The sequence below is a fragment of the Monodelphis domestica genome, chromosome X, assembly GCF_027887165.1.
Source record: "Monodelphis domestica isolate mMonDom1 chromosome X, mMonDom1.pri, whole genome shotgun sequence".
In the NCBI taxonomy this organism is placed as follows: domain Eukaryota; kingdom Metazoa; phylum Chordata; class Mammalia; order Didelphimorphia; family Didelphidae; genus Monodelphis; species Monodelphis domestica.
This window is the reverse complement of record NC_077235.1, coordinates 87654251-87665302: the sequence shown is the minus strand read 5'-3', so window position 1 is coordinate 87665302 and position 11052 is coordinate 87654251. Positions and strand designations below refer to the sequence as shown.

Sequence of the window (11052 nt, the reverse complement as noted above, 5' to 3'; positions counted from 1 at the left end):
GTGAACAGACTTTTCCAGAATGAAACATCTGAAATCTCCAACCAGATCTAGACTAACTGATGCACACTTGCTTCAATTGTTATGTCCAGCAGTGACAAATGTGGAACTGGACATTGACCATCTCATTAGCCAAAAGCAGGCCCATAATTCCCATTGAAATACTGGTCAGTCTTTTGATTTAAATTTACTTGTTCTTTATTTTAAATATTGTATTTGTTCCCATTTTGTTTTGTTTTTTTTTTTACTTTAAAATAAGATATGTGCAGTGTGCATAGGGATTTGTTCATAGTTTTTTTTAATAGTCCAGCCCTCCAATAGTCTGAGGGGCAGTGAACTGGCCCACTGTGTAAAAAGTTTGGGGACCCCTGCGGCAGAGTGTCAAGCATGGCACCTGTGAAAATTAAATTAAATCTCCCCTGCCCATTTTTAGATTTAATCACCAAAAGCATATACACCCCACTCACACTTGAGTGGGGGAGGTCTGTGACCCATGTGTGTGATAGTGGATGATGAATCAGAATCAACTGACTGCCCCCTGGGCAGTCCTAAACAAAGCTTTAGCTGTAATTGGTACACATGAAATGGAAGAAAGTCAGGAAGTGAAGAAAAAATGGTCTTTAAAAATTCCAAGCTCTTCCTGTGAGGCTCTGCAGTCTTGTCTTCGACTTGACTTTGGAGGAGTTCGGGCTTGAGATCTCAGACTGCTTCCCTTTGTACTGACATGTGGTGAGTGAAACTGACTCCTTTTCCTTGGATTTTCTAAAGAGACTAGCCTCAGTAGAGATCTACCCTCTTGAGAGAGCCTCCCTGCATCCCCAGGTCCTTGGCTCAGGGCGGAGGCCCCTCCAGCTAAGGACTAACTAGCCCTGTCTGGGTTGAGCCAGGGTGGGAGCAAAATAGTGTGTAGCCTAGATATCTTGCCCTATCCTCTGTCTGATTTTTTCTTACTTTCACTCTTTCTATATTTTATAAATAGTTAAAATAAATCTCTTTGGAATTAAATTCCTGGTGACCCTATTTGTAAATAATACAGTCCAACCTTTTATTAAAACCCCTCACATTTCTACCCCTTACACACCGAAGAACTTAATGATCCCTGACAATGGGGTAGACTACCGCCACTAGACATTTGGCCCTGGGCCCCTTTATTGGTTTAGGGGGGCATGAAGGCTAAGAGTTTATTCCTGATCTTCCAGGAGCTTCCCCCCTGGGCCCAGCCCATTGGACCCAGCAACTTGACCTCTCGGGATGGTCTTTGGATCGTGTCTGTGTTGATAGACGCATTGACAAAACACCAATTAGGGGGCAGTCCCCCTTGACATAAGAGTTTAGATTAGAATATGTTCAATCCCCTTCAGTTCAGTTCATTATATCCCAAAGGTCATTCTGGATCTTTTGATACAGTGTGTGGCTTCTGCAGGCATCTTTTCAGCACCTTCTCCAAAAGGATCCACTTTCTTTTTTTTTAATCAATTTATTTAGTCAATTTGGAACATTATTCCTTGGTTACAATAATCACATTATTTCCCTCCCTTCCCTCCTTATCAGTTCCTAGCACATTCCAGGGTATAGTAACTGGTTCTTCATTAACTTGACTGCAAGGGCTCTAGGGGCAAGGCGGTCAGGGAGAAAATAGGTTCCAGGCCTGGTCCTTCAAGATGAGGAGGACAAGCTACTTTCCCCAGGGAAAGTAGCATAAGGCTGTTCCTGAGGTGTGAAGAGCAAATGCCTGAAGTGTTGCTCTTTTGGCATCTTCAGAGTAAATGCCCCTCCGGAAGTTAGTTGATGGGGTTAAGTGGAACTGGTTTGTTCCTGATTGGCACCTACTAATGAGAGGAACACAGCTGGTGGAGGATCAACCTGATAGCATTAGAGAAGAGCCATCACATTTTACCATGGATGTAGTTATGTTTAATAAAGTCAAGCAGCTAGGTGGCATAGTCAGGAAAATTAGAGTTCACATCCAGCCTCAGGCCACTTCATCTTGTTTGCCCGTTTCCTCTCCTGTAAAATGAGTTGAAGGAAATGGCAAACCACTCTGATATCTTTGCCAAGAAGAACCTTAAATGGGGTCACAGAAGATCAGTCATGACCGAAAACATGACTCGAGAACAAATTCATACTGGCACTTTTACCACCTGGAAAATGCGGCCCCCATAATTCACTGCAGTGCTTTGGGTGCAGGCTGAGCAGTACAGAACACTGCAGAACCGTCACCTCTCAACGTGGCTCAAGATCGTCATCAGCCTTTTCAGTTTCTTTGCTATGTTGCTGACCTGGGTTGTACAGACAATCCAATCAATACTCCAGAACTCCAATGGAAAGATTTTTAATCTTCTTTTACATTGTCAAAATCCCAGCCCACCAGGATCCTGAGATCCATTCCATAGAACAAAGAATTTTGAAGGGGAAAACAGAAAGAGGACCTATCAGCAAAAGTAACAAATGCATTGGTCAAGTCTGAAATTACTGGTCATGTTTCACCTCCATTGGTCTCCCGCCATTGAAAACCTGGGGGGGGGGGTGGAGGAATCCCCCATCTCCTTTGGGGCTGTGATCTTCTTTCGTAGTTTTGTGATTTTTTTTCCTGACAGCTTTGACTTGTCAGCTCTGCCCACTTGACATCCTTCCTGGCTTTTAACATCACATCTGGCATCTAATGGCATAGTAATACCCAGCCAAATAGCCATTGCCAGTCGACGGGCATCTCTTTCCCTTCCATTGCTCCCACAAAGAGTGCTGCTATAACATATTTGAAGTGTATTATGTCAACTAGTGGAATCTCCTGTGCAACTGCCCTGTGCTCTCCCTTCCAAGGCCTTACCCAGCAGCCCAGCTGTGGCCACATTCAAGGCCCCTGCTCTGACACAAATACCTCTAACCAGCTTAGACCTGGCTTATCTTGCCTAGTCGAACCTATCCCTGCCTTTCGTACACCCGAGAACATGCTATGCTAGCTCTCCTTTCTCTGCTTTTGCCCAAGCTGGACAGCACACCTGGGTTGCCCTCCCTTCCCTCTAAACAATGCCATCTCTAAAGCTGGGCTCAAATAGCACGTGGGCGATGCCTCTCATCCTCCTGGTGCTGCTGGCCACTATTCTTGATTTCCATGACTTTTAAGGGCTCAAATTTGACTAAGTGCTTGTGGAGGACACGTCTCTCCTGTCCTTATTGCAAGTGCTAGGGGACCCTCTCCTGCCTACTGGTCTTCCTCTACCCTCTCCATCACCATTTTACTTTTCCCTCTCCTGGGAGATCAGACCCCGAAAATCCTGCCATTGGGGGGGGTGGCACAGTAGTGGCAGACAGGTGAATACCAGGCTGTCAGCAGTGGGTGGGACTCCAGAGGGCAGGCAAGTTGAGCCATGCAACCTGGGCCATAGCCAAGGTTCAACTGCCTTGGGTCTCGTTCTGTGGGCTACCTCTCCAGCCACCCTGCAGCCTCACCCTCCTTTCCCCAGCTGGCCACTCCACACTCTGAAAACAGTCTGCTGAGAGGAGACAGCAGTCAAGTCTTCTTGGCTTCCCCTCAGCAGCCCCGTCTTCCAAAGTACTGCTCCTGAGATGGCAGGGTGCCGCTGTGTACCAGAAATGTAAGCTCCCGCCCTCCCCAGCAGAGAGTGGCTTACTCTTTCTATTCCCGTCCCCTGCATCAAGAAGTTTGGTCATTCCTTTGGCAGATGACTCTCCAAAAAGGAGGAAAGAGGAGAGCAGACCACGGCAAACCAACTGGTTCTTTGGTTTGGTCTTCCTTTAAGAGGAAAAGGGCAGAGGAAGACTGAATGGCAGCTGGCGAGGTCCCCGGCCCCTGCCTAGGGGCCTACCTGTGAGGAAAGGGGGTGCACCAGGGAGCAGAGAGATGTTCCCTGCCGTTGAGGGCCAAAAGCATCAGCGATGGCACCTCTGTGCCCTCCTGCATCTCCATTGAAGACGATGTCACACAGACACAGGCTTCCATTCCCTGTTTGTGGTAAGGGGAGCCTACCAGCATCTGGGGGGAGGTGATTGCCAAAGAACCCCAGCCAGTCTCCCAGTGGAGTGCCAAAGTGGAACCTGCTCTGACAGAATGGGGAGCTGGAGAGGAGGGAACCTTGGGGAACTAACCCTTCTGGAGCCTGTATCCCTAACCTCCCTCTTCAGCGCTCCTAAGAGTTCCCCTTGGGTCCTTCACAGCCTGGTTGAGGCCCCAGCACACTGCATGCCTAAGGTGGGGCCTGTAGCTGCCAAGAAGGCACAAAGGCTGTGGGAGGAGGGAAGGGGGAGAGGGCCAAACTTGGCAGGGAATCCCAAAGTCTCTGGCTGATGTGGCCCTTCAAGTCCTACTAGCCCCCAGACAGCTTCAAATCCCCCCTTCCCCAAAGGAACAGCACACATTCCTGCCCCCCCCCCCTTCTCCCAAACTAAGTTTCCTGCACAACAGGGCCTTGGGATTCTCCTAGACCTCAGATGCCATCTAGCCAATGGCAAGCAAAGGCAGAGAAGGTCCCCTGGAGTTCCCTGGAACTGCCTGCCTTTCTGCCCCTTCAGTGGGCCCAGGGAGCCACACTCTAAGTGATGCTCTCTCTATCTCAGCCAGGCTTGAGCCCTGAAGCTCAGCCCAGAGAGAGAGAGAGCATTCGAAGAGGGGGAGCCATCCCTGAAGCTCCCTGGCACCAAAGTGGACAGAGCCTCTGAGGAAGAGCATGAGGCGGGGTCTCGTGGGTCCTGAAGGCAGCCATAATGAAGAGGCACAAGGCCAAAAGCTGATCCCAACATACCCTCCCTGACTGAGCTAGGGACTTGGGGGCTGGGCAGAGCCAGGAACAGTCTAGCCACAACCCAGGCCCAGCCCCTCTGGTGGAAGCTCACGCCCTAGCGAATATGGGCCATTTCCTCCAGAAAGGGGGTTTTCATGCAGCCCGTGCAGAGCTGGTCCATCCAGAGCGGAGCCTCATGCTGCAGAGGGGTACGTCGGGGAAAGAAAGTGTAGCGAAGGTCATAATTGAGCAGGCAGCTGATGGAAGCCATGTAGAGGTCTGAGAAGCGGCACAGCCGGCGGGAGAAGTAGGTGGGGTTGTGGCAAGTTCGAAAGATGCTGCCGAACTGGGGGTTGAACAAGTTCTTGGTGACAGCCCTGGGGAAAAACTGAGAGTGAGAGCTCTGCAACACTCCATCCCCAGTGGGCAAGGCCCTCGGGGGCGTTCAAGTTCAAGTGAAAACTCCAGGCCGCCAGCATGACACAAAAAACCCCTGGGGCACGGAGATGAGTTCCAGCATGGCTGGGAAATCCAAACTGTCACTATGGCCTAGAACACAAGTCTCTCAGGGTGGGGGCTGGCCTGTTTTCCAGGCACAGCACCCGATCTGCTCTGGGGCTGGCACATTCCTGAGCTGAACTGAAGGCCGAAGGGAGAGAGGAGGGAGAAGGGCAGCCATCAGGCCAGGGGCCAGGCCTCTAGGCCTTGTGTGACTGTGATCAGGAGGCCATGTGGCCTATGCCTATGAGCCTATCCACTCAAGTACCTCCCTCGCCCCCTGATGAAACCAAACCCAGACCCAACGCACCTCATCTCCTGCCTCTCCTTCATCCAGTCTTGGAGCACCTGTTGGGACTCTGAATCCCGGAACATCTAGGCAGCAAGTGAAAAGGAAGCATTCCATTTAAGTCCTGCCACAGTGGGCCCAACCCCAACGTCCTTCCAAAGGCCAAGCTAGAGGGCCCAAAAGGCCTCAGTGAGACAACAAGGGGGAGGCAGAAGGCCCCAGCCCAAAGGAGATCAGAAATGCCTCCAGCTTCCAGTACTTAACCTGGACACACTTCCAAGTGGCCAAAGCAGTTTCCTGCCCTAGTTCCACCACTCTTGATCCCAAGGAATGTAAAAATGCAGACTTGAACTCCGGACTCCAATCCCTAGGAGTCCTTGCTAGCTCCCAGAATGCTTTGTAATCTCACTGAAATTCTCATCTGGGCCGAGAGCAAATTATTATTTAAAGAGTCTCCGCCTATGGCTGGCTCTCTTCCTGTTTCCACTTGTAAGCAGACGGGTCTTTCATGATGTAGGTGAGGTTGAATGGGCCTCTCGGCCCTACTTCGCATGTGCTTTTCTTACTTGTATATTCTTAAATTCCTAATCTTTAATAAACCTCATAAAATATAATACTCCTTGACAGAGAAACTAATTTTTACCTGCCACAGTTTGGCCCTAAATCTTAACAGTTGACGACCTAATGGGACAAAAGACTCAATTTTTTTTTAAGAAGGATAGCCTAGATAATGATTTCTAAGCCGTGTTTCTCCAAGCCTTTTTAGCAAGCCTTTTGACTCATCTCGGCCCTGCTCTGGCTCCCGGCCCCGCTTTCCTGCGTTCCTGTCCCGGCCCTGCCCACCCCAGTGGTCTCTTGCTCATCTGGCTCAGCCGATCCCGGTCCAGCAAAAATTGTAAAAATTGTGACAAATATCCATCAGTTCATAGGCTTTTAAAATGCCATACAACAATTTATGTGAAATATGATAGTGTGTTTGTTTGCTATTGTAATTAATTGGGCTACCAAGAATTTTGGGGATATTGATAACTACATATTTGTACTACTGCTCAATTCATTTGCTTTGCGAAAGCTCCATTCCATCCACTCACAGTGGATCATGGCCAGATATGAAGAGGAAATGAATCTCATTTTTGGCAAGAAAGCCTTTTATGCTCTATTTTCTTAGCTGACACAGTGTGTCAATGATTATATTTTTCTTGCATGTGCAATATACTAATCCAGTTTTTTATTTTTTTCTCTCCTTTTTATATTTGAAGCACATGTCACCAGCATTTAGATTTTCTTTAACTTTTTTATTTCAGTACTATAAGTTTAAAATATATTTGCTATAATGTCAATGCATGCCCTAAAAGCTTGAGACTATAAAAATGATGCCACTAATTATTAAAAAAAATTTACGGGACTTTACTTAATAATTCTGTCTGATTCCAGGACAAGATATACACAAAAGAGTCATTGCATAGGGCCAAAGGTAAACCAATCCAGGACGGATTAATGCACTTCCAGGCCAAAACATAGGACTTGAACCTAGTGTGAAAACTCAAGGTTACTGTGTTTAACATTTGTTACAACAGGCTTTCCTTGTATCCACACTCACTCTGAAAATACTCACAGACGAGTATCCTCAAACTTGGCTCCTACTTGACTTCTATAATCTGGTCCCCTTTTTCTGTCTTTCATAGTGTGGTAACTTTCTGTAGTCCTGCCTACTGACTGGGTAAATGCTTATTTTAATTGGGCCCTGATTCAAGGACCTGTTATAGATTTTTTCCCCTTTACTTAGAATTTTACACATAAGACTTGGATAGTCTATATTTTTCATCCAGAAATTTTTCTTTTTTATTTGGATTTTTCTGATGTCTTTCTCTTGCCAATTGATTCAGATACCTCATACCTCAGCCATGCATCCCTAAGTGATCCTGTATTTTTCAATCACCCTCAAGATGGGGAAATGTAAAAAATATTATTTAAATTGCAAAGTTTAAATTCCTTTTAAGAAGAATTTTAGGTCAAGAAAGATGCTACTTCTCTGAATCCAGAAACTGAACTGTTGGAGAAGCCTCCAGACCACAAGCTGCACAAGAATGAACTTTGGGTGTAATTGATTGAACATTTATTTGTATGTATACTTTCATGCCAAAGGGGACTGCCTCCTAATGGCTTTTTGTCAATGTGTTCAGCAATTATTGGGTTTGTTCTTTTTTTTCCCTCTTATCCTCAAATTATTATAATCTTTAAATTGATTATGTTTTCATGATCCTTAGGGGGGAAAATTATTTATTTTTCCCAAACAATAACACAGAGAAATGTAAAAATGGAGACTTGAACTCCAGACTCCAATCCCCAGGAGCTAGCTCCCAGAATGCCCTCTAATCTCACTGAGATTTCCACCTGGGCAGGGTCAAGAATTTCTATTTAACCTGGCTGCAAAGGATACTGGGTTCTCTTCCCTACTTCCGCTTCAGAGCACATGTGGCTCTCCACCTAGCAGGCAAGATGTGAGTGGTCGTGAATAGGCTCTCTGGGCCTAGACATGTGCCTTTCTTACTTGTATTTTCTTTATATTTTAATCTTCAATAAACCTCTAAAAATATAATAGTCCTTGCAGAGAGAAACTAATTTCTACCTGCCTCAGTTTCCCCAAAATTTTAATCATAACAGTAAGTAGCCAGAGGAAAAGCACTGACCTGCATCCGTTCCAGCAGGCCAGTGAGGGCTTGCAGCCACGTCAGGGACTGAGAATACTGCTCTGTGTTGACAATCTTGGTCTCTGTCTCCAGCTCTGGAACAATAGCTCCAGTACGCCAGCCATGACGAAGCATTAGGTCCTTGGAGAAAGCAGCAGTGAAGCAGGGTGAAGAACAGTCATGGCCTTCCCTGACACTCCTCTGTGCTCAGTGAAGTTTCCCGTAGGCCCCTGAGAGGGGACCCCCCCCCACTGCTGCCTATCCACACAGCTGCTATCCCTATCCTGGCCCCCTCTGAAAACTCACTGCCAGATCACTGTAGAGGTGGTCGCCGAAGTAGAAGACCTTCGATCCTCGCCAACCCGTCAGCCGCAGGAAATCAAATAGGTTCCCCTAGAGAGGGAGCAGGAGATCCCCATTTAGGGTAGAGACAATGCTAGTTCTCCCCCAAACTCATTGCCATTCAAGCATGCTGCCCTTCCAGCATGAGCCCTAGGGTCCCTGCTGTTCTGTTCCCCAATCTCAGCAGCCTACTCCCCAGCTAAATTACAAAAGCAGCAGGCACCACCACCGTGCCCCTTTTGAAAAAACTGTCATCAGCAAACTTTGAAGTCTTCCCTTCCATCTTCAAATCAATACTGGGTATCAGTTCCAAGGTAGAAAAGCAGGAAGGGCTAGGTAATGGGAGCTCAGTGACTTGCCTAGAGTCATACAGCTAGGAAGCATGTGAGGCCACATTTGAACCCAGGACCTCCCATCTCCTGGCCTGAGCCATATAGCTACTCTATTTACAACCTCTTCCAGGCTACACCAAAACACCCCCTCCTATGAACCCTAGCCCCGTCCCCTGTCCACTACAAAACGTACAATAAAATAACAAGAGCCGCTGCTCAGGAGGTCAGTTCCCTTTCAATTCGGACCCAAGTTGAAGTTTTCCCAAATCCTTCTCCCGGCCCCACGGCTCCTATCTGATTGGTGGGTGCCTTTCCCTCCCTCGCCAGAGCAGATCTCCTGAGGAAACCACCAAAAGACATCATGCCAGGTCAGGAGTGGGCAGCTGTGCAGAGCCTTAAGTCTGGCAAGAAGCAGTGCTTGGGCCCCTGCTTCACCCTAGGGGGAGTAAGGTGTTCTGGGCTGGGCTCAGGAGCACATGATGTCTACACATGGCTTTGTGCTGAAATAGGGGACTCTTAGCTGCCCAAACCTCAGTGGAAAGAGAACTTTTTGTGTTGGTGTAGACTGTAAAAAGGTTGCCACAGGGAGCAGCTAGGTGGCTCTGTGGACCGAGAGCTAGGCCTAGAGATGGGAGGTCTGGGTTCTAATCTGACCTCAAATCTGTCTGGGGGGAGATGAGAAGGGTCCTGGGCTCCCCTTCAGGACCCAATCTCAGCCCTACGGGGCCTCGATGAGTTGATGAACTACAAAGTGAGTAAGATGCGGGGAGAAGCTGAGGGTCTGCATAAAGCCCCACCATCCAGGTGACCAAAGGTAGTTCTTGGCCCAAGCTTTCTCTGAGGTCTGAAGGAAATAACTGCCTATACCTAGGTAGCAAGGCAGTGCAGTGGATAAAGGCTGGGCCTGAGGTTAGAAAGCCCTGAATTCAAAGCTGGACCCAAGTACTTCCTAGCTATGTGTGACCCTGGGCAGGTCACATCCTCTACTGGCCTCAATTTTCTCACCTGTGAAGTGGGGATAATAATAGCACCCAACTCCCAGGGCTCAATTCAAATGAGGTAACAAGGACAGTACTTTGTCAACCTTTCAATACCAGAGAAATGTTTGCTCTCCGGATAACTCAGTTTCCTTTCTCTGTTTTGTAGGAGCGATGCTACACAAGTACCAATTTCGGGTGTCTTACACTCATGGGATGATGGGAGGAAGGACTCTACACAAGGGCAGCTTTTCTGTTCCTCCCTTTGAAGCGACTTTCTTCTGGAAACAAAGGGGACTCCTGGCAATGGGGATAATAGGGCTCCTTGTCCCAGATGCCAGGGGCTAAGCCTGAGATGAGGGGAAAGACTTCTTCCTCTGTCTATCTTGTCCCAGGCTAAGACCTCCAGCCCTGGAAACAGCTAGAATGCCACCTCTGGGAAACATTTCCTACCTCTCACACTGAGAAAGCCCCACTTCCCTCCTGGGCACGTGCCCTGAGGGAGCACCTCTTCTGGTGGGGGACCTTTGAGTGTGAAGGTCAAAGGCTGGAGAAGCACTCCAGGCCAGGGCAGGGGGGCTAGGCTCTCACTGACAATATCTGCACCTGGCACATTGGGGAGCCCTGAAGTTAAATACTACTGCCAGAGGCACAACCCCCAAGAGAGGCCTTGCAAAGGGTGAGAGAATCTCGGGCCCAAGGGTTTCCGACTCAGCCCTGAGCAAGGAGCTCAGGGCAACTCCAATGTGATCCAAGGTCAGAGAGGTCAGAGAGCTCCGATGAGTCCATGTGGAAGATCGACGGTCCTGTTTCCAGGCCCGCATCCTGCAGGCTCAGTGGAACTACTTTCTCTTTCTTCCTTCTCTGCCTTGACCTGAAGCTTCCCTCGGAACAACGCGTGACACCACACGCATCCAAAGTGCCTACATGTCTTGCAGCCTCTGCCAAAGTAGGCCCATGGGCCCAGGCCTCACCTGCTTGTAGACCTGTCCCTTTTCTAGCTTGATGATCTTATCCCACTGCAGGTCTCCGTTTTCGTCCAAGCGGCGGAAAGGTCTGCCGGAAAGAAAAGCTAGCTGTGTGTCCTGTCTTTGGCCACTGGGCTGAGGGCTACCTGGCCTCTTACTGCCCTCCAAAGGGGATCCAAGGTCCCCTCAGAAACAGGTGCCAGGCTAGGGAATCCACCTC

The 11052-nt window shown here is 48.4% G+C and overlaps 1 protein-coding gene across 3 annotated transcripts in view; it reads right to left on the bottom strand.

Annotated features, from left to right (window-relative positions):
- Positions 1–2313: 2313 nt before the first annotated feature.
- LOC100027598 (5'-nucleotidase domain-containing protein 2-like) overlaps positions 2314–11052 on the bottom strand; it is an 88366-nt gene continuing 79627 nt past the window's right edge. For all 3 annotated transcript variants that reach the window (XM_056809220.1, XM_007506345.3, XM_001377813.4), the window contains 5 exons: positions 10839–10920; positions 8520–8606; positions 8214–8354; positions 5545–5609; positions 2314–5113 (listed from right to left, as the gene is read on the bottom strand). In XM_056809220.1, coding sequence (XP_056665198.1) covers positions 4852–5113; positions 5545–5609; positions 8214–8354; positions 8520–8606; positions 10839–10920 — 637 coding nt within the window. In that variant the 3' untranslated portion in view covers positions 2314–4851. The remainder of the gene's footprint in view (positions 5114–5544; positions 5610–8213; positions 8355–8519; positions 8607–10838; positions 10921–11052) is intronic.